Source organism: Protopterus annectens, chromosome 2.part2, assembly GCF_019279795.1.
Source record: "Protopterus annectens isolate FY-2018-M chromosome 2.part2, PAN1.0, whole genome shotgun sequence".
NCBI lineage: Eukaryota > Metazoa > Chordata > Ceratodontiformes > Protopteridae > Protopterus > Protopterus annectens.
In genome coordinates, this window is record NC_056730.1 from 1104966956 (window position 1) to 1104989448 (window position 22493).

The following is a 22493-nucleotide window of genomic DNA, read 5'->3' on the forward strand; positions in this document are numbered from 1 at the left end:
AGAGCACAAGGTGAAATGCCACCATAAATGACGGCATGTAACCCCCTCCCCCCACAAAGAAAACAAAAGAAACTAGAAGCCAAAATCATTTCAAAAAGGATGGTACCTTTGGAAGGTGACACTCATATGGGGATTGGTAGGACGGCCTTCCCTGTAACCTCAGTCCAGAGCTGGGCAGAAAAAAATGGTAAGGGAATCAGGCACCAAGTGACAGTCGAAGCCTCCTACCAACAAGTCCATACTTGTGAAACAAAGCATAAGTGAGGTCAAATGGCACCCTGGGCAAACCCTTGACTGATGCCCCCAACCCAAAGCTGAGAACAGTTACTAACACTAAGCTACTAAATGTTTTCACTAAAGAAGCCACAATATCACCTGCAGTTCCTTAACTAAATCCTGGTACTACACATCAGCAAGTATTGACTGTGTCTTCAAAGTCTGAGCCCAGGGCAGCCTCCCTTCACACTACCCTAGCTGCAAGCTCTGCTGTGAAAGCTTCTGTCTTCTTGCCTTACGCTGGCTGAAAATAGAGGGAACATGAGTGGCACTCCACACAGACAACTGCCTCCTCTGGGGATGAATCCATGGGTTTCATTGCCATGATAAACACTAAACATAATCAGAATGCTCACACAGAATGACCTTGCAGAGTCCTACAGAGAAGGCTCTGTGGTTGATCTAAGGCTGAGGGAGTTTAATCCTATCAATTCTGCCAAGCAGAGGGAGGCTAGCTCGTCAGAGGTGGGATGACTCCTCTGGATCTTCTTGGGTCTTATCAGCTGCAGGAACCTTCTTCAAGTCAGATCTTTGAAGATGCTAAATACACACAAATAAAATAAACAAACAAATAAATAAAATAAAGCTAATAAATGAGGAACAAACTAACTTGAGTGTACCAAATTCTAAGCATTTTTTTCACTTTTCCTCCTTTCAGAGGTAATTAGGGAAATATATTTTTTTGATCATTTCTCCTTTCAGTGATCATTCAGTGGGGTTTGTGTGTGTGTGTGTGTGTGTGTGTGTGTGTAACCCACCCAATCCTATATAGGTCCTACAACAGTCTAATATACCTACTTGCAACTAACCTGCAACATTTTTTATTATGTAATATTTTTCAACCTTCTGAAAACTGCACTGCTTTATGTATCTCTGATTGTCATTGTTTTTTCTTTATATGGATTTATTTATTACTACAATGTAATATACTGTATTGTCAGCACTCTGAAAATGACTGTACTCCTTTAATTGTGTATATGACTGTCAATGATCTATTTGCATGTGTTTAGTACTCCAATACTATATGCTGTATTGTCAGCATTGTACATAATTGTCTTTAATGTATTTGCATGGGTTTAGTTCTCCAATGTAATATGCTGTATAGTCAGCACTCTGGAAATGTTTGTATTACTTAATGTTTTCTATGATTGTTAATGGAGCTTTTCAATCCCCGGAACTGAAATATATATACACACACACACACACACACACACATATGTACATATATATATATATATATAGACACACACACACACATATACGTACGTGTATGTATGTGTGTGATATATATATATATATATATATATACACACACACACACACACACACACACACACACACTTTTTTTTATGAATGCAAAACAGACTTTCTTCACTATACATTACTCTACTGGATGGGGAAACAAAAAAGTATTTCACACTTCAGAACTCTAAGACAGACAAGAAAACTATGTGACAAAAACGAAACCTTCAGAATTTAAAAAAAAAAATATATAAATATATATATATATATATATATATATATATATATATATATATATATATAAATAAAACAGTACTGTAATACAAAGTAAAAACTACCATTAACCGCTTATTTATTGGCATTTCATTACTGGGAAAGTCTGACTGGGTAGAAGACCATTTTCACTGGAGGCCCAGGGAGAAAAACTCCAAATGACTAGAAAACATTTTAAAAACAATAATTTTACAATCTTCAAAAATAAAACAAAAACCTCTGCATTTAAAATAATTACAACAAATTGGACATAATATAAAACCATTGGTTAAGAATCAATACAGGGTATACGACAATTTAATATTTTAAAAAATGTAGACAGTTTGTAGACAAATTAAAGGTAAGTTACTCTAATACAAATAGGAATTGCAATATGAAGCAATGGAAAAACAGGCTTATGGTATCTTTACAGAGTCAGCCAAGAGAACTAGATAGTAAGGAAGTAAGTGAAAAAGGGAAAGTAAGAAGGTATTGGGAATGAAAAGGTACTTGTTCACATTTAGGGATATAGTTTGTCCTGGTTTTGAGCAAGAACAGAGCCAGATTTTAGCTAGGAAATCTTTCAGAGTGGTTTGGAAAGAGTTGTTTATTGTCTTATATAATGATTTAGCTCAAGTCTGGAAAACAGCTTGCAACTTCATTAAACAATTTGTTACTTTCCATATTAGAAGTCAAGTATAATAGATTATTTCTGTTGAGAAAAAGCAGTTCAAAACTTTTACATATTTTATGCATACAATTAAAGTCAGAATTTGTGCTACTAATGTGTGACAAGACGAATATGACAGCATTACATGCACTACACTCACGGTCTACAGTTAGGTCAAAATGATCTCATGTTAAGAGCTATCAACATAAGACACTAACTGATGACATGTAAATGAGATGCGTGTATAGCATTACCTTTCAGGGCACAGGCCACAGGTTCTTCAGTTAAAGCCATATGAGATGTCACTTCCTCCAGAAGCGGATGGACCTTGTTGCCTGTGCCTATTTCTAGCACAGTAGGCCGAGAAGTAATTTGTGCAACTTGTGTGGTCCCAGATTCCTTGCTCACTGTCAATGACTGAGTTCTTGCAGGAATGAATACCTCGTCAGTGTCAGCTGCTAAAGCAGATGAAGTAATCCTGTCTGCTGCCAATGAGAAATATTGCCATTATTTTAATAAAAATTATACTAAGAAGAAGGCACACAATTTACTTTACAAATGTGACTTAACAGTTTATAAGCTATCCTTTAGTAAGCAATACTGTTTTGGGAGAATCCTCTGTGACAAAATACAAACTGCTGTCCTCCTCCCCCTAACTACAACACACACACACACACACACACACACACACACACACACACACACACACACACACACACACACACACACACAGACAACTCAATGTTTTACTCATTCTGCTGCTAATAATGATCACGCTAAGTCGCTCTTTATTTATTTTTTATATTGGTAGACCTCACTGACACACTATTTGTCCTGTATAGAGGGAATCAGTGCGGCATTTACTTGTGTTCATTTGAGTTTGCAGTTTTATAATTAAAGTGTTGAACACTGTGATTTCAAAACCAAGCAACACATGTTATTTGTGTCTGTTGGATTGGAACCAGCCTGCTCCTGCAGCTACTTTGAAAGAATCTGTAATAACAATGTCAAAATGATTTAAAGAACAAAAATGCCCATACCCACCCTGTACCATACAGAAATTTATTTCAATTCAGGCAAACTTGTAGCAACAAGAAAGAAACATTGTAAGCATCAAGCAGCACAATACCATCTGAAAACCAAGCACAGCTCCAAAATTGCTTTTCATATTTATAAGCAAACGAAAACAATCCACGTTACTTTCCAAAAAAAAAAAAAAAAAAAAAAAAAAAAAAAAAAAAAAGAATTCAGTTATCAAGATTTACAAACTTGTCTTTATTGCTGAGATGTGAAATTTCACAGTTCCATAGATTATCACCATTTTTTCTTAATTTCACAAGAATAAAACAATGACCATCTGCTCAGGTCCTTAAAGGAACAATTTTAAATGAATCAAATAAGTGTTTGTAGCTCATAAACACTCTTCATCCTCATATGTTATGTTTAACCTTCTTCAATCCACTCTGGCAAGAATATTTGCATATCTGAGGGCCTTTACTACGAACATCTTTTACACCATTATTAGCTTGTGTTGCTTTACAAGGTCAAATCTGTTTCAGGTGGCAAGACAGGATTATTTTAATAGTAATGGCACATGGCATAGCACCTTCAAAGTGCACAACACAGGACACCTTACTATTAAAGCTAGAGCCATTATCCAGTCATACATCATGTACATTAATATAGGTATATGCTATAAAGTCTTTGCACAGTAGCATGTCAAACAATGGTACTTTATCTGCAAAGACTAAAACAATAGAGAGGATCAGCTTATGCTGTGCACAGGTTGGTTGATGGCAAAGCTTTGCACATTACTACGTAGACAACCACAGATCAAATACAGATCCCTTAATACAACATGGGAAAAAAGGCATACTGCTTAGAAGAGATGAACATTTCCTATGGAAGAACAATGTTGTTTCTACTCTCTTGGCAGCAGAACGATTTGCATGTGGTATCCTAAATCCTACCATGTAAACGACAATAAGAACTTTCTAAACCTGGCATTCTGATCAGATTCTCAAAACACTCTGCAGCACAACAATAATATGGTTAGGCATAAAATGCAGGGGGAAAAAAACAAAGTAGCAATTTCCAGTGTAAAAGAGGTTACTTTCTGCCTAAAGTAGTAAGGTGCTTTCAATGATCTCAGTCAGAGCACAAAATTAAACATTTTAATGGTTCTTGAGAACTGCTATGTATCAGTATTTCTGCAGAGAATTTGTATTTATTATGGGACACTTCCATAAGCCTACAACAGGCAGACCTGATGAGGATTACTCTGTAAAGTCGTAAGAGTGTAGCTTTTTGTTATTCTAGGAACAACCTGCAGGCATCAGGGAAAGTAGGGATAAGAAGTTATGTAACATAGTATGTAGCATTTATTTATTTATTTTTTGCATTACAGGGCCATACTTCTTCAAGTGATCATGTGTAAAGTGGACACACATGTTTAGCAGACCCACTGCCTGGAGTCCCGCAGTCTCTGGAATGTAGAAAGCATAGCAGACGCACACTGCAAATATTCTCCAAGCAGCACTTTTCATACGTAAAGTATGTCCAGACTAACAAACTCAGCCTTTGTCTATGAACCACAGTTTTAATTCTATGTGGTTCTCTTACTTTTTAAATCAATACAGTTTAGTTTATGTTTCCAAGAAATATGGGCTTTTGGCAATAAGTCTGCATACAACAGTTGCAGCACAAACAATGTCACATTTAACTAATCCAAAATAGTTGTGCTTTTCTGTAACAGACGAAACTGATGAAATTCTTGGGGTAAAGGACAAAACAAACTCATTTGTTTAAAGAAGGGTGCTAAAATAATATGCCAGCAAAGAAGTCAATTGAAACATATTTTTTAAGTTTCCCTAAATGTCTACCCAAAAGCATTTATTTACAGTGTCAATATACAACTTGCATCCTGATTCTTTTCACAGCTATTGGGAGAAATCTTGGAAAGATGTGAAACATGCACCGACTTTACAAATAAATGCTTTTACAAATCTTTAAATGAACATCTTTGATTAGTCTGTCTGGAATTAATGTACTGATGACATCTTAAAGGTGGCTTGGTCATTCTTCCATTCTTCTTTAATGTAACAAACAAATGTATGTCAAAGTATCTCTGAAGAAAAGGTTATCCTAGACAGAACTCGCCACACAATCAAGCATGCCAAACAAACTGAAAACAAATGAAACCATTACAGCCTTAAACAAAACTGCTTGACAAAGGACAAGCACTCTAAAGCATTTAAAATGCTTTAAGTAAAGGTACCACAAAACATCCTGGTCCAAGATTTCAGAAAGGGATAAAACCCCCCACAGGAAGCAAATACCAAGTAGAACGCATATTTACCGATGAGGGATAGCATATTCCATGAAAAGAATAACAGAAAGAAACTGCCTTAGAAAGCTAGGAGGAGATGGTTTGCTTACAGGCAAAGTCCTGGGATAAAAAAAAGCTGCTCAGATTTGCAAACAACATTAAATAATACCCGAGCTGTCTATGCAAATTCAAGGTGTGAAGAAAATTCTCACTGACAGACTGTGGAGAAGGAAAAAAAGGAAGGAAGATGAACAGACTGGTTAAGGAACAACTCTCTGACCACCTTGGGCATAAAATGATCATTACTACAGACAAAGACTGTCGCTATATAAAAAAAAAAACTAAAAAAGGAGTAACAGCCATGAGAGCCTGAAGTTCAGACACTCTCTTGGCTGAAGAGAAGGTCAAAAGAACAGTCTTCCAAGTACAATGTTGTAAGGAAGCTGAAGAAGCAGGATCAGAAGAAACCGGAGTCAAGTTTTGAAGTACAAATTTGAGGTCCCAGGAAGGTGGAATATGCTTCATAAGAGGCCTGATATGAGGGCTGCCATTAAGAAATTGCTTAACCTCAAATCTGGAGGCCAGAGGAAGAATCAAGGACAGACGAGCAGAAATTGCTGACATGTGAGCTTTAACTGAAGAATATGCCAACCCAGCATGGAGCAGATCACACAAGAGAGAACCAGGGGACCATCCACAGACAGGGGACCCTGGGGAGGATAGAGGCACCCCTCAGAAAACTGTTTCCATTCAGACATGTATGATTTCCTGGTAGTGGGTTTCCTAACTTCCTGCAGAACTTGCAGCATATGTCTTCAGAAGAAAGGTACCTGAAAGAGATCAAAACCTTATCACCCACAGTGTCAGTTGAAGAGTGGACAAGTGAGAATGGATAAGAAATCCCTTTTGACTTGTGTAAGAAGATCCAACTGGTGAGGCAACTTGTGGCGATTGTCCCTGGCCAAGTGAGAAGAAGGGGGAGACAATGCAGTCTGGGCCAAAAGGGAGTCACTGACAAGATTCTGATTTTTGGGAGAGGACTGCCTGATCTTGTGCAAGACCTATGATAACAGAAGAAGGGGAGGGAAGGCATACATAAACATCGCCATCCAAGAAAAAGACAAGGTGTCCACTGTCCAAGCTAGAGGACTTAGGACCCTGGAACAGAATAGAGGAAGTTATCTGATCAGAGTGGAGAGAAATAAATCTACGTGAGGAATACTCACTGGTGGACAAAGTCCAGAAACACATTTCTGTGAAGCATGCATTCATGAGCTTGTGTGCTGGACCTGCTCAAGAAGTCTGCTACTAGATTGCGCTCCAAGGGAATGTAAACTACCTGATGAGTCACTTGATACTAGATAGGTAGACCTCAGACCTAAAGATCTAGTCTGCAAAGACGATAGGATTATGTACCTCCTTGCTTGTTGACATACGACATCACTGTAGTTTTGCCTGTAAAAACTTTAAAGGGCCCGGGATGAAAGAGGGAATGAAAAGCCTGAAGAGCCAGAAACAGAGCCCTTACCTCCTTTATACTGATGTAGTCTGACCTCTGATGAGTAGACCAGAGGCCCTGAACCCTGAAGGGCCCACAAGAGCCTCTGTCTGAGGCATCTGTAAAGAGCTCCTGAGTCAGAGGTGGAGCTTGAAAAGGAAGCCCCAGGCTGATGAATCTACCACTGAAGCTCGAGCTTGACACAGTGAAGGAAAAGTATCAAGACGTCTAGGGTATGGCAGTGTTGGCGGCTGCACCGACTTGATACACCACTGAAGCTTTTCCATATGGTGCCTGATAAGAGGGAGCATGGAACTGGTGGAAGACATGAACACAAGAACCCAGAGAAATTCCCTGGCTGAGACCGATGCCAGAGGAGGAAGAGATTGGAAAAAGATAATTAAAGATAGAGCTTTGGCGGTAGGCAGGGATGCCAACATGGGAACCGTCTGAAGCCTGCAACCGAGGAAAATATGATCCTAGGAAGAAGTCCGAACTGATTTTTGGAAGTTTACAGTGAATCCCAGACTCTTAACAGGGAGTGAATAGTAGTGAAATTAAGATCCTGCAGCAGAGTGTTAGAGGAAGGAACTTGAATAAGCAGATTATCTAGACATGGAAATATCTGAATTCCTCAAGCCCTGCAATAAGCAATGAAGCATTTGATGAATACCCTTGGGGGTAGTAAAGAGGCCAAAGGGCAAAGCAGACAACTGAAAATGCAAGGAAAAGACAGAGAAACAAAAATTTCCTGAAAACAGGATAGATGGGGATGTGAAGTTTTGCATCCTTGAGATCCAGAGAGATTAGAAAGGACTGGGGTAAAACAGGAGGAAAAAATGTTTGCAGAGAATAACTGGAAGGAAGGGATACTGAGAAAGGTGTTTAGCCCCGAATGATCCAGAATTGGACTCCAAATGCCCTCCTTTCGTGGGACCATAAACATCCTGAAGTAAAATCCCTTCCCCATCTGAGCAGGAAGCACTGCCTGAATGGTGCCCTGAGAAGTTTACTATCAATAGTCGAAAGTCAGAATAATTTTTTGACCTATTTATCGAATATAAACCTTGAAATTTAAAATATAGAACAGGTTAAAATGTCGAATCGACTGAACGAATTCAGCTGATTCAAAATTGTTTTCAAAAATATCGCCTGATGTTAGCTATAGGAGTTCACTTTACATGACCTCCTATACCTAACATCATGTTTTTGCAGGGGGGCAAGTCCCCATGCACCCCCCTGTGGAGGGCTTCGCCACCCACACCCCCTGCTAACTACATATTCCAACTCCAAGATCGCACTACAGTGAGGAAAGGGATGAATTTACCTTACTGCACTGTACTGCGATCTCTGTACACCTCTTCGAATGTTTATATTAGCGAATGCACACTGCATTCACTAATATAAACTTTTGAACATTGAGATATTCACCCAGATGAAACTTCGAACATCTGTAGTTCGATGTTTTCATATGGGTACATCTCAACATCGACATTTTAATAATAAACCACCCCGAGTTAAGAGAAAATGAGGAACCTCTGCGAAAAGGGACAGTTGTTCCCAAGGAGGATGAGGAATGCCTAAAAAGGAGGAACGGATTTCCAAACCATAAAGTATATCCCTGATGGATAATGGACGGAACCCACAATATCCTGAAGTTATTTAAAGCAAATTTGGAAGAGGCAGAAAGAGGGAGAAGGGAACCAGGCCAAGGACAGAAGGAAGCAAACTTTCAAGAACAACTCTGCTTATCCTGCAAAGGAGGTTCTGGGAGGCAGGAGTTTGAGCAGACTTAGCAGAAGGCACACTACCTTCTTGATCTTGGAAGGCCGGCAAAATTGCCTGTGAACAAAAGCAGACAGAGGAATAATTCCTCTAAAATTTGGGAATAGGAAAAACAAAAATATGTTTCAACTCCTGTAAGGCTTTACTCTTGACCTAGACAGACTTGAAAAGTACAGCTGTAGTACATCCAAAAAATGTTATTATCCAAAGGAGCATCTAAAAGTTTGGCCTTAATGTTGTCATCAGGCAAAGCCTGAAGATGAAGCCAAGAATGTCTCATAACTGAACCAAAGGCAGCAGCGCTGGAAGAGGCATCAGCTGCATCACAGCTGCATTTGATTCTGTAGCGGGCCTTCCCCCATCAGAGTCAGAAAGGTCAAAAACTCACCTTAAAAACTTGAGATAGGAAGGCCAAAACATACCCGGTCATATCAGTCTGGTAGCTGAGGGCCCTACAGGATAAAGTGGCAGCATTGAAAACTTTTTGCCCAGCCTTTCCATAGCCCCTACTATCCTAATCAGAACGCAACAGTTTGGTACAGTTCAATAATTTGGAGGCCTTATGAGAAGAGACAGACACTAATAAAGGAGAAGTAGAAGGGCATTTGTATAGAAATTTACACTCCTCAGGAACTTTATAGAATCTATCTGGCTTTTTAGGTGCAGGGGGTGGACAGCCAGGGCCTACAGATGCTGCTGAAAAAGTATCCAGAAGGGCAGAGAGAACAGGAGGAACAGCAGATGCCTTAGGAGACTCCATCTGTAGGACTGCATAACATCTTGTTTGAATTTCAGAGAACTGAGAACAATCCCACTTGAAATAATCCATCATACAGGCAATAGTATCCTCTAGGGGGAGATCCGGACTTATAGAATTCTCATCCTCTGAGCCATAGTTAAAAGGGGTTGGGATTTGGGAAGAGTAAGCCAAAGATTCTTTCCCTGAGTCCAGGTCCTCATCAGAGGAATCCAATTCCCTGGGTCAAGTGGAGTGAGAGACCAGGGAGAAGCAGGCACAGAGATCCCTTGAGGAGACTTCAAGGCAATCAAAGCATTAAATAAACCCTGAGAGAAATTCTACTACTCATATTGGGGATCCTTACCAGGGGAAATATGCTTTGTTTTTTTATTTCTTTTTCTGTGGGATATCCACACAAAACACCCTTGAAGGGTCAGACTCTTAATGAGATATGATAATGGTCACAGGAATCTCCTCCTAAGATCTGAGGAATCCCCCTTTGTCCTTCAGAAATACTCAGCTGAGATCCCCCTTCACCATCTGGTACAGATGTCTGAAAAGCCACAGTGGTAAGAGATCTGTCTATGCTTCTGGCATCCTCGTTTCAGGAATGGATTTGAGCTGCAACCCTATGTTGTATACAGGAGTTAAGATTAAGCAGCTCTTCCACCTCCAGGATAGGGGTCACTACTTGTGTGATCTTGGTGGAGGGGGATTAGGTGCAGTGACACAATATGCCTTGTCTGGTGGGCAGGCAGGCCAATATCACTCCATGCTGCTTCTCTTGAGGTAGGGATGCTGACTGGCAACTGCTGTACAATGGCTTCCATTTTGGTCTTTGTGCCGCAGCTCTTAAAATTATGCTGCAAGGCTGTCTTTCTGAGGAGATGGGAGACTACGCAAAGAAGTGATACATTTGGGTTTCAAGAAAGGAGTTACAGGGGTATCCAAGGAGGGTGGAGAGGAGTGTGGGAATAAACAAAAGAGTCAGCATATGCCACACAGGAAATGCGGAGGTTCTTAAAAGTTGCATTACAAGAAAAAATAGCGTTGTGCTATTCTAGGAAAGAATAAATAACCTATCACTTCTAAATGTAAGATTACACTAACAGTCAGTTTGATTTATGTCAGAAGAAGGCTGCTACCCCTCAAGGTAGTGATATAGAACTGTAAGTGCACAGGACAAACTTAGGCATTTACAAACTTCAAGGCTTCTGCCCATAACTCTCAAATGTTCAGAATTTTGCCTCAAATTTTTGGTCTGTTCCTCAAAACATTTGTGGGTTTCTGGATTTTTGTGACAAATCAGTAAGGACTGAATTCACTATATGACAGACGCTTGAGCTTCAGACTTCATATCTTTCAGAAAATGCATGTTAACACAAGACCTTTTATTTTAACAACTTTCTAAGTTTATAAGAGCAATATTTAAAATCTGTCTCTATTTTTGGGGCTTTGTCACCCCATTACTTTTTGGCTTTTTTCAGATTTTTTGTGACAAGAGGTTGAGAGGTATGCTTCTACCCCCTTGACGACTATTTTGCTATTCTTCCAAAGTTACTGAAGTTCATGGGTGCAGTCAACAGTGCCTTTTATGAGTACCGACAAGCTAAAAGACATGGGACATGCCCTCTGTTTAAAAACCTGACATTTGTTACTCAGCATCACATTTTACATTTTTATTTAGTTTTAAAAAACTGGTAGACTAGTCCTCCTTCCAATTTATTTTGTTCATTAGGTAAGAAATTCAAGGAAAAAAACTGACCCCCAATAATGACACATTTTGTACACTTAATATAATTTGTAAAAAAGATAACGGACAATTCCACAAATTCAACCTCTTGTTCAGCAGTACCTTAGGACTTTGTCATAGTCTGAAGCCCCTACACATTTACCATAAATCTGCGCCAAACACAATCTGAACTGCCAGGTGACAGCCCTGATGGTGGCAGTGAGTGTGAGGATACATAGTAGTACATCATTTCCGAAAACCCCACCTCTCACATGAATTCCCTCAACAGTGGTACATCACATCTAAGTATGCGATGTGAAAGTGAGAATACTAAATTCCCATCCTTAATCATACTGGTACCCTGTACAAAATTGCACACTGAAATGGCCAAGGTGCTAATAAGACATCTTGCTTGAAAAGTACAATATTATTGAAGAAACTTCCGAAATACAAACATCAACTGCTAACAAAGGCTATTAGAAGTCACGGGCATGCACAGTGGGAGGTGGCAACAATATTACTACCAAGGTGAGACATTAACTGTTCAGACACCACTTTCTTGCAAGGTTAGACCTTCACCCATATCTTCCTCTTTAGTGTTTGAAATCACCCAGTCATCCCAAACTCATCTACATGAAAGTCATAGACTCTGTCCTTTCAAACCCTCCCCAGCAGTTCTTGAAAAGAACAAGTACTTCCCTTTGGTAGACATACCAACTAGTCAGTCATGGTGGAGAGTAAGGACTTTGTGGAGACACATTAACATTTCCATTTTTCTTGTGCTCCATGACCATGTCAGCATTTTTAAGGCTGTGCAGCTTAAAAAAAAAAAGAAAAGAAAAGAAAATTATGTGTGTGTGTGTGTGTGTGTGTGTGTGTGTGTGTGTGTGTGTGTGCGCTGCACACACACACACATATATATATATATATATATATATATATAAACAAACAAATGGGCTGCGTTTTGCTGGCTACCTGTCAGACAGGCCCTCATATACAGGAAATAAATCACTGTTGGCTGTTAGTATTTACTACCACATAGATCTTTACTAAACAACACACTTATACCCTACCAACACCGTTGCTTATTACTGTTTCAATGTACTATCTACTGAGGAAATATTAAGGAAAAATGTCTCTGTTCTGTTCTGTGATGTTTATTTACAAATGGTATGCAACAAAATAGCTGTAAAGCCCGAGGACCATAATAAGCAGAAGAAACAATGGTACACAGACAAGGGCCATATTCAAGATGCATTTACACAGGAATGATACCACCTTACTTCCATACTTCACAATATGACATTTTTTGGAAATATGTACCTTAAGTGTTTTGGAAAAGACATAAGATGCAGTATGCAAACAGAAAAGCACAAATGCCAGAAATCTATGGAAATGTGTCACTAAATGCCAGATTTCCATACTTAAGTGCATTTTATGTTTTGATGGATGGTGAAGGGCGAGAGAAAAGAAAGTACAGTTAAAACAGACATGGCTTACAGTAGAGGAGCTAAACAGTCTTCCAAACAAATTTTTAAAGTGATTTCCTTAGCTTTCTTGTGTAGTGCTCGAGTATTACTGCTGGTGTGTGTCAGCATTTTCAGAATGATGCTAACAAGCTCAGAGAATGTTTTGAATGCTGTCGAACGCTAACAGTGTTCAGCAGAAGACAGAAAATGCAACACTTAAGTGCTTCCCCTACTTAAGTTACATCTCTTCATAGTATATCATGTATAATTGTACTCGGGCCTTTTTCAAGCTCATCTACTTATGGCCCCATAACATAAGGGATAAAGTCCTTACTACGACACAGATGGCATTGAATCAACTACAACTAGCAGCTTGCGCACTACAGGAACCAAGTTAGGAAGAGTAGAAGTGAGCAGCTGATGGTTGCTCCCCCTTCCTAGGGGAGGAAGGTGGTTTAGATCTCATGCAATACAGACACCTGTCAGTAGCCAAGTGGAGCAGCAGCAACATACGTGCTTGGTCTCCTATCCTCTTAATGCTGTAGCCAGATTTAGCACAAGTCAAACTGCACATGCTACAGGGATGTTACTGTAGGTCCTGTCAAGGCAGTACAAAACTTAAATCTCCAAAGGGGTAAGCTAAGATAACAACATCCCATAACCTGCATGGATAAGGCCTCTACAGTAGGTGGCACCCCTCACTACCACTAGCCAAACAGCCATGGGATGGTGGGAACAAATCTGCACATTTGTGACCATTAATTAGGGAGGTTGATGGTCAGCAAAAGATAAAGCACACACCCAAGAGCTAAAATAAGTATGTTAATTACTTACTGAAAATCACTACACATTTCATCTTCTGAACACAGTACGTTTTTAGACAATAAAGAGGGGTAACCTTCACTTGAGAACTCAGGAAAATGCTTGGAATTTATGTGACAAAGTCAGTCTAGGACATTTATTTGCTCATTACACTTCTTTGTTAACTGCAAAGCATGTAGTGATTAAAAAAAAAATCATCCATGACTCATGCCAAAAACAAATGTAAAGTTGGTTTACACGGATACAGCATTTGTATCTGCCTTTATATCCAGGCTAGTCTAATGTAATCTAATCTAATTAACAAAGGAAGGACAGATTAAATAAAATAAATAAATAAAACTCCAGCTGGTGCTTCTGGGAAGAAGGCACAGGGGCTCAAAGCCATTCCAAGTGGCTCCTCATAAGTCAGAGGGTACCATCTACAGAAGGGATGGATAGGTGGACAGCAGGTGAAATCATTACCTTTGTTTGCTTCTGCAACACTGGCCTTAGGATATTCTGACTCAGGGCTGAAGACAGAATGCAAGAGAGACATCCTACTGTCCACTGAAGAAAGTGAACAAACAGTATCATGGTAGGATGAATGCATGACTTACTGTCACAAGAAATTGGGTGACCAGAAAACTCAAGCTAATATCATCCTGTTGTTAAAGAAAGAGCATCCTGTGGATAAGCCTGTATTAAGACTGGTGGAGGCTTCAGACTGATCTAGCTAATGGTGTATTCCTACACCTGTGGCTAAAGCTCTCACCAGGCATCAATCATCTACTTGATGTTTAAGCCTCAAGAATAAGCTGTGGCATCAGAAGACCAAATGAAACCCACTTCACAGTGACCTGCCGACTCATCTGGGCAAGGACGGTATCCAAATTCCCAAGTACCACCAATCTATGGCTGAATGAAACAACAGACTGTATACATCCTAAGGTCAGACAGTCAGATTGTCCAGTCAAGCAATTCAGCTAAGTATTCAAGGACATGGTGGTGTAATAATCCTCGGACAGAGAGAGACTTCAGAGTGGAAGCTGAATGTGAACCTTCCTTAATTCTCAAGTGAAGCCAAACAAGTAGGAAGAGTGAGTGTGTGTGTGTGTGTGTGTGTGTGTGTGTGTGTGGGGGTTGTTGGACAATGGACTGACTTAGGAAGGTCGGGTCTTGACCTGCTGAGTGCCTGTCTGTGTAGTGATGTTTTGACTTAAGCCTAAGTTTGTGAGGATGACTTTCCACACCAGTTAGTACACAGTGCAAATGATAGATGCCATATTCTTGGTTTTACATAGTGGCCAGTTACTTCACTCTTCTTCATTTTCAAGTAGTCCAAATAAAACTCTTGATACATGTGGCAGTTATCAGCTTTGCATTCATTACAGACACAGTACAGGTAATGCAAATGTGGGTCTTGTTTGGCAATCTGATGCTCATATGGACACTTACTTTGTTGCTTCTGTTGCTCATGTTCAGGTATGTGAATGCAAAGCCTCACCAATGGTTACAAGAAAGAGACTCAAACTGTACTACAGCAAACTCTCAGTTAATCAGCACCCATGGGGATTGGTAGATGCTGAATAACTGTAGTTTCTGGTTGCCCGAGAGTTATTATTAAAAATAGGCCTGACTAATATTCTACCCCATACTATTTGTTTGGTATGACTTGTTCTTAAGTTGGGGGAGAGGGAATTTATTCCTATCTTCCTCTTTAAAAATCTAAAAACATAAGGTATGTAAAACAGAAAGTGCAACACATGAAAATTGTACTGTATTTCTTCAATATTTTTTTGGTGGTTTGCTTGAGTTCCAGTTAATTGAGAGTTTACTGTAGTAGCAAAAAAGAAGTGTCAGGATTTGTTGCCACATGTGTTTATGTGGCCAGAATGTTTCAATGAGGAAATAATCCTTGATAGAGAGAGACTTCAGAGTGGAAGCTGAACATGAACCTTCCTTAATTCTTAAGTGAAGCCAATCAAGTAGAAAGTGTGCGTGTGTGTGTGGTGGGGGAATGAATCAGTGAGGGCACACGGATGTCCCTATAATGTGGGAATTTTTACAGGCTAATGTGCTAACTTGTGACTTGGTGGGTGTAATGTGCCCAACTAAGGGAGCATTAAGAAGGGTCCTAAATGATCAATTAAAAAACTGTCCAAAGCACAAGATAATGGAAGGTAAATTTAAACAGTAGTTAACAGAGTGATGAAGATGAGACAAGAAAACACATTCATATGCAATACAAATATATATGTTTTGCTGTTTATGCAAGTTAATGGCAATAAAAAGTATAAATGTGTTAAGGGAAATGTGTGCTACAATGAAATTATGAGGTGGAGTAAATAACTCTCGACTTTTGATAATGATTAATAGACTTGTGAAAGAAATTAGCTGATGCACGAGACATTAAGTTACACCCTCAGAACAACTATGTATATGCATAAAACAGAAGATCTTTAATACAGATGAGTCAGATTACACAGAGTACTATGCAATTTACCATGGAAGTACTGCAGTAACAGGAGTAAGAAGATGCAAATTAATAACGGGTACTAAACAGGAGAACTGCAATCTTAGGACAGGCATGTCATTAAAGGATTATTTCCTGCTTACAAGAACATGCACAGGAGTCGAAGTGTAAACGTTGTAAGTGATCACATGTCAAATGTCACAGCTCGCCCCAGCATATTGAAAATCTTGTGCATCTATCATATAAACTGGGAATTTTTACAGACTACTGTACTAACTTGACTGGTGGGTATGATGTGCCCAAACAAGGGTGCAGAAGGGTCCTCGATGCTTAATTAAAAAGCTGTCCAAATCACAAGATAACAGAGGGTATACGTAAACAGTAATTAACAGTTAACCACTGAGATATCACTAAAGGATGCAAAATAAATAAATAAATACATTCTTCCATAGGCTCTTCCGTGATGTATTCTGGAACAACAAATGAAAACAAGCACCAAAAGCGCCACTGCCACATTCCCAACTGAACTGTCAAAGGAAATCATGACATGCAACAGGAAGTATAGCATGCAGGGTTACAAAAGGATGTGTACAAGCCACAGATTCACAGGATATTTCAGGGGAGTAGGAGTAAAATATCCTGTAACTGTAAAAACAACTGAATGCTGTGCTGCAGAGGGAAGCACAGTTTAACAAAATGAAATGGTTGCAGAATCCCATAGAACTATTTATTTATGTAAAAACAGCTGGAACGGTTCAACAAATGTATTTTTTTAAACAGACAGGAAACTTAGCATCACACATACATATTTATAAAATAGAACTTCAATGAATCTGAATATTGCCAAATATTAGAAAGATTTCATTGATACAAGACCGATGCACTAAGTGACAAAAAGGATGTTCAGAATAGTGGTATAAGAAAGGATAAAAGTCAGCTAACTTCAGACTTACTGAACAAATTACATAAAGTTTTGCCATTTCTGGTCTCACCATTTCGGCCTGTCATTCTGCAACTCTACCAAATCATTTTTGCAAGGAGACTGAAAAGAATAGCTACCATGATCCTATCTTCAAGCTTGGCAACTGATACCACAAGTGTCTATTGGGGTAACATTCTCTTTACTTACTTTTAAATTTGAAGAAGTTAGGTTTTAAAGGCTTTTAATACCACGTTACTAAATTATACTTGTATTCTTCTAATTTAATGTAAATGGAATTTTTCAAAGCCAATTCCTAAATGTACTGGTTAAGGATGTCCCATTATTAACTTATCTCTTTAATCATTATGCTGTGCATATTGCCTGGTGATTACACTCCAACATTCAGAAAAAGACAAATACGTTGACCATTAGAGTGCGCGTGACCCGACCTTAACATATGTTAAGCACCCCCTGCTTAAGTTGTTAAGGTCGGGTCTCTGGCTAGGCATAAAATCTTCCAGTACTAACTAGCAGATGACAGCAACAGAATAAAAAGTACAGTTGTGTACACTTACCATAAATGTAGATTTGAATGCATTCACATTGCAGTCATAACTAATAGGATTTCTTTCTGTGGAAGCCCTTAGCTGACCCAACTACCAGAGAATCTTCTCCTCATCCTGAAGCCAGTGGACACCCTAACAGATGTCAAGATGTCTGGGTATAAAGGGAGTCAGGGGGTGCCACAACCTCAGTTCTTCTTGCTGTCGGAGCCTGAAGTAGAGTGCTAGTCAGTGCTTCAGCTGATCTGCGCTAGAGAAAGATGCTGTCTAAAGCTAAGTATCCTGTTGGGGAGCTTCCTATACATTTCTTGATCAATGTCAATGAACGTTAACTGCCTCTCCATATGGCAAGCAGATACCCCACCAGGACTTTCCCTCCTTTTGTGTAACCTGCTTGGGTCAAGAACATGATGTGCCTGTTGGTTCTGTGCCACTTTAAAAGTAGATCAATCAAGGGCTGGGCTAAGCACTTTAGTAAGTTGTCAGGGCCTTCGCTTAATATGTCATCCACTGGTTGAGCTGAGGTTGATTTCCCTAGACGTAAAAAGAAAAAGTGTCCAAAACTTAGGATGTTATGTGATCCTATCTCGCCTACATTCTGACTGATGGGTTCGGAGCCGATCCCTCGGCTCCGACTCGGCACGCTTATGCCAAAGAGCGAAGTCTCTAATTGGCTGAGCTTACTATATCCCAGGATGCACCACTACCAGTCCCCCAGATCTCGTTTGCCGCTAACCTGCGAAGACGTGGTCTCGAGCTGGCTGAGCTGAGTAGTTATTTTAACTAACTTTTTCTGTCAGTTTTTTGCTGTTTTTGTATTAAAAAGCTGTTTTAACAGCTATTCTTCATATTGTGTGTGTTTGGATTGGTTAAAGACTTTTGTTGTGATTGGGTTGAGTTTGATTTAGGCCCCCTTCATCTAGGGCCTTCCCGGTCAGTCAACCCTCCTAAAACCTACAGGGTTTTCAAAGTTCCCTGTCATTTGCGCTTTTTTAAGCGATAACTGTAAGCCTATATTTGAGTGGTGTTGTCAGTAATTGTGTTTTTCCTGTTAAAGATTACTGAATTTGTCTCACCATAATGTCTCAGAATCCTAGGCCTTCGGGCTTTAAAAAATGTACAAAATGTAGTTTAAAAATGTCCATCACAGACGATCACTCGCTCTGTGTGTATTGTTTGGGTGCAAAACACTTACAGGAGTCATGCAGCGTATGCCACGCTTTTTCCTCAAGGGTCCTCCAGGAGAGGAAAAATAAATTGATTCTTAAGGGGTTAATTAAACCTTCTTTTGAAGAAGCCTTGGCATCCTCTCCTTCTCCGGCCAAAAAGAAAAGGGCGTCGGTTCCGACCAGTCCGTCGGATCCGACCGCTAAGAGACATAGGCAGGCCTCTCCTTCGGCTCCAAGGACTTCGGAGCCTAGGTCGGAACGGTCTGCCTCGATGCCACCAGTATCGACTCCTCTGGCTTCGGAGCCGATGGCTGGGGCATCGAGGCGGGTCACCTTCGTCGGCTCCACTGGTCTCGGAGCCGACAAGGGTCGCCCGCTCAGACACTTCCTCCTCGGCGCCGAAGTCCACCTCGGCACCGATGGAATCTGGTGTGTGTATTCCTTCGGCGCCGATAGTCATCGAGTCACCTCGGAGCCGGTCCCCTAGTCCTTTGGGGCCGTTGGAGAGGCCGTCTCGAACCCGTTCTGTTTCCTCTCGGTCTTCGAGGATGTCAGATTCTGATATAGACAGGGTGCTCCAAAGACTGTTCCAGTCCCCAGTCTTCCAAAAATTTGTTTCGGTTCTGACCCAGTTGGCTTCGGAGCCGATGACCCTGGCCCACCCCATTGCCATTCCTCCTCCGACTGCTTCGGCTCCGTCGGAGCAGGTGCTGTTGGAGCCGGTGGAGATCTTAGGGTCGGCTCCGACCCTTACTCCAACCCGGGCCTTCGGGTCCGAGTTTGGTACGCGGACTTCTTCGGCTGGACCCGGGGTGATGTTTGGGACCTATGCTTTCGGTTCCGAGCCTCCCCTCAGTGCTTGACTGCGGGACTTCCGTCGGCTATCACGGCTCGGGACCGGACACTCCCAGGATTCTGGGGTCCGGCTTTCAGAGCCATGAGGAGTGCCTTGGCCAAGTCCTCTTCGGCCATCTCTCCGGCTTTACCAGCACCTTCCCTGGGCGTGGAGACTGGGCCTTTGGCAGTTCCCCTGTCCGTAGTCATGGAGCCCCGGGGCCTGAGGTTACCCCATTGGGGTTCCCCTCCTCCTGAGGGTTCTTCGGAGTTGTCTTCGGAGGAACCCCAAGGAAGAGATCGTGCAAGAGGAAGCACGTGGACTCCCGAGTCCATTACATCAGACACTGATCTTGATGATGCAGAGGGGTCCCCGAAGTCGTCCTCGGATGATGTCTCATTTGCAGACATCTTAGAGATCCTCAAACAACGAGGCGGCTGGATATCCAAACCCCTCTGCTGATGAGTCAGTGCTCCTCAAGGCCTTTGGGGCTCAGCCCTCCGCCTCCTGGGTGTCTCCGCCCTTGACGAGCTTCTGGATTTAGTTTGTCGGGCGTGGGAACATCCAGATACCGTGGAACCAGTCCCTTCTCGTCCAAATAAATTTTTGTCCGCTCCCCGAGAAGGAGTTCCTCACTAAAGGCGTGGCTGTAGATGCCATGGTGGTGGCATCTGCTACACAACAGGACGTGGCAGAGGCTTCAGCGTCCGTCCATCCTCCTAATAAGGAGTCTAGGAGTATGGACAGGTGCGGAAGCGCACCCTGACTTCAGCGGCCTTTACTTTAAGGTCTCTGAATTATTTGGCACATTTTACCAGGCTTCAGAGGGATCTGGTCAAGGAGTTGTCAGATTCCTCTCGGGTAACCTACCTGAGCAGCTAGCCCAGTCGGTTAGCTCTCAGTTGGCTATCCTTACGTCAATTTCTAACTCGTCCATGAGGCTCATTTCCTATGCGGCCGAAGGCGGGTAGAGCGGCAGGCACAGGTGTGGCTCTCGGAGACAAGCCTGGCTCCGCTTGTGTCAGTTCTTGGAGGCCTTCAAGTCTTCCTTCGCCGCTCCCTTTGATGGGTCCTCCTTGTTTGGACCCAAGGTTAAAGACACCCTTACCCGCTGTGAGCAAGAGGGAAAAACTTTATCTGCCGTAGGTGCCCATTATTCCACTCCCTTCGGCCTTACCCCAAGGCTAAAGGAGGGGAAAATGTGGTTCCATAAATCTCGTAAGTTTTTCTCCCAACAGCAGGAAGATTCCCCTTCCAGAGGCAGAGGGCGGGAAATTTTTCAGGAGACGCCGTCCCAGAGGCGGCAGAGGGCCCGCAATTCTGGAGACCGCGAGTCCTTTCGTGGCTCTTCAGCCTCCCACACGCCATGAGGGATTGCCCGGCTGTGCTGCTCGAGCCAGTCGGGTGTCGTTTGCCAAGCACCTAATAGCCTGGGAGTCAATCACTCAGGACTGATGGGTGCTTCGGATCCTTGCCGGAGGTTACACCATCCCATTCACATACTCGACCCCACCGTCCAAAAGAATCCCGGACCCACCACCCAGTCAAAGGGAAATGGCAGCCGCAGAAGCTTTAAAGCTGCTAGAAAAAGGAGTCATCCAACCGGTCCCCACAGACCAGATCGGATCAGGAAATTACTCCAGGTTCTTTTAGTGCCAAAAGACAGGGGACCTGAGACCAATATTGGATCTCAGCAGACTGAACCAATCCGTCACGAAATCCAAATTCCGAATGGTCACGTTACAATCCATTCTCCCATTGTTGGAGAAGGATGTTTGGATGTGCTCCATAGACCTCAAGGACGCCTATTATCACATACCGATACATCAGGCGTCCAGGAGGTATCTGCGCTTCAGCCTGGGAGTCAGTCATTACCAATTTTGCGCTCTGCCCTTTGGTCTCACCACAGCCCCCAGGGTGTTCACCAAGTGTTTGGTAGTGACGGCTCACCTGAGAAGTCTTGGATTCCAAGTGTTTCCCTATCTGGACGACTGGCTCCTGACTGCCACCACCAGACATCTACTAATGGACAACCTCAAAGCCACCATCTCCCTGGGTATTACCCTGGGGATTACATTCAATTGGTCAAAGTCTGTCTTGCTGCCCTCTCAACGCATAAGGTTCATAGGAGCAGAGATAGACTCAAGATTGATCTTGGCGTCTTTCTTCCTGCCGAAAGGATCCAAACTTTACAGGGCCAAGTTCAAGCTCTGATCTCGAGATCCAAAGCCCCAGCCAGGATGGTTCTACAAGTTTTAGGCTCAATGTCTGCCACGGTTCTTTTAGTTCCTCTGGCAAGATTGCACATGAGGATTCTTCAGTGGCTATTGTCAACTCAATGGTCCTTTCAGGATCTTCCCCTCAATCATCACATCATGATTACGGAAATATGCAAACGGGACCTTCGCTGGTGGCTTCAGACATCCAATTTGAATCAAGGAAGCCCTTTGTTTTTCCCTCTCCAGTGGTTACCCTGACGACAGATGCCTCCCAGATAGGGTGGGGGCATTGTCCGGGCAGGCTAGTTCAGGGCTCCTGGCTTCCAGGCGAAGCTCTTCTCCACATCAACGTGTTGGAGATGAGGGCTGTACTTCTATCCCTACAGGCCTTACACAAGTTTCTTCCTCAGGGCATCATCGCCATCCACACAGACAACATGTCGGTGGTCTGGTATCTGAACAAACAAGGAGGGACCAGATCGTACCCCCTTTGCAGAGAGGCCATGAGAGTGTGGGAATG

General features: G+C 41.8%; 1 protein-coding gene across 3 annotated transcripts in view; it reads right to left on the reverse strand.

Annotated features, from left to right (window-relative positions):
• Positions 1-22493, reverse strand: part of KANK1 (KN motif and ankyrin repeat domains 1) — a 1631365-nt gene that overhangs the window by 445732 nt on the left and 1163140 nt on the right. For 2 of the 3 annotated variants that reach the window (XM_044064324.1, XM_044064326.1), the window contains one exon: positions 2695-2925. In XM_044064324.1, the coding sequence (XP_043920259.1) occupies positions 2695-2925 (231 nt within the window). The remainder of the gene's footprint in view (positions 1-2694; positions 2926-22493) is intronic. The other variant, XM_044064327.1, reaches the window with a different exon arrangement.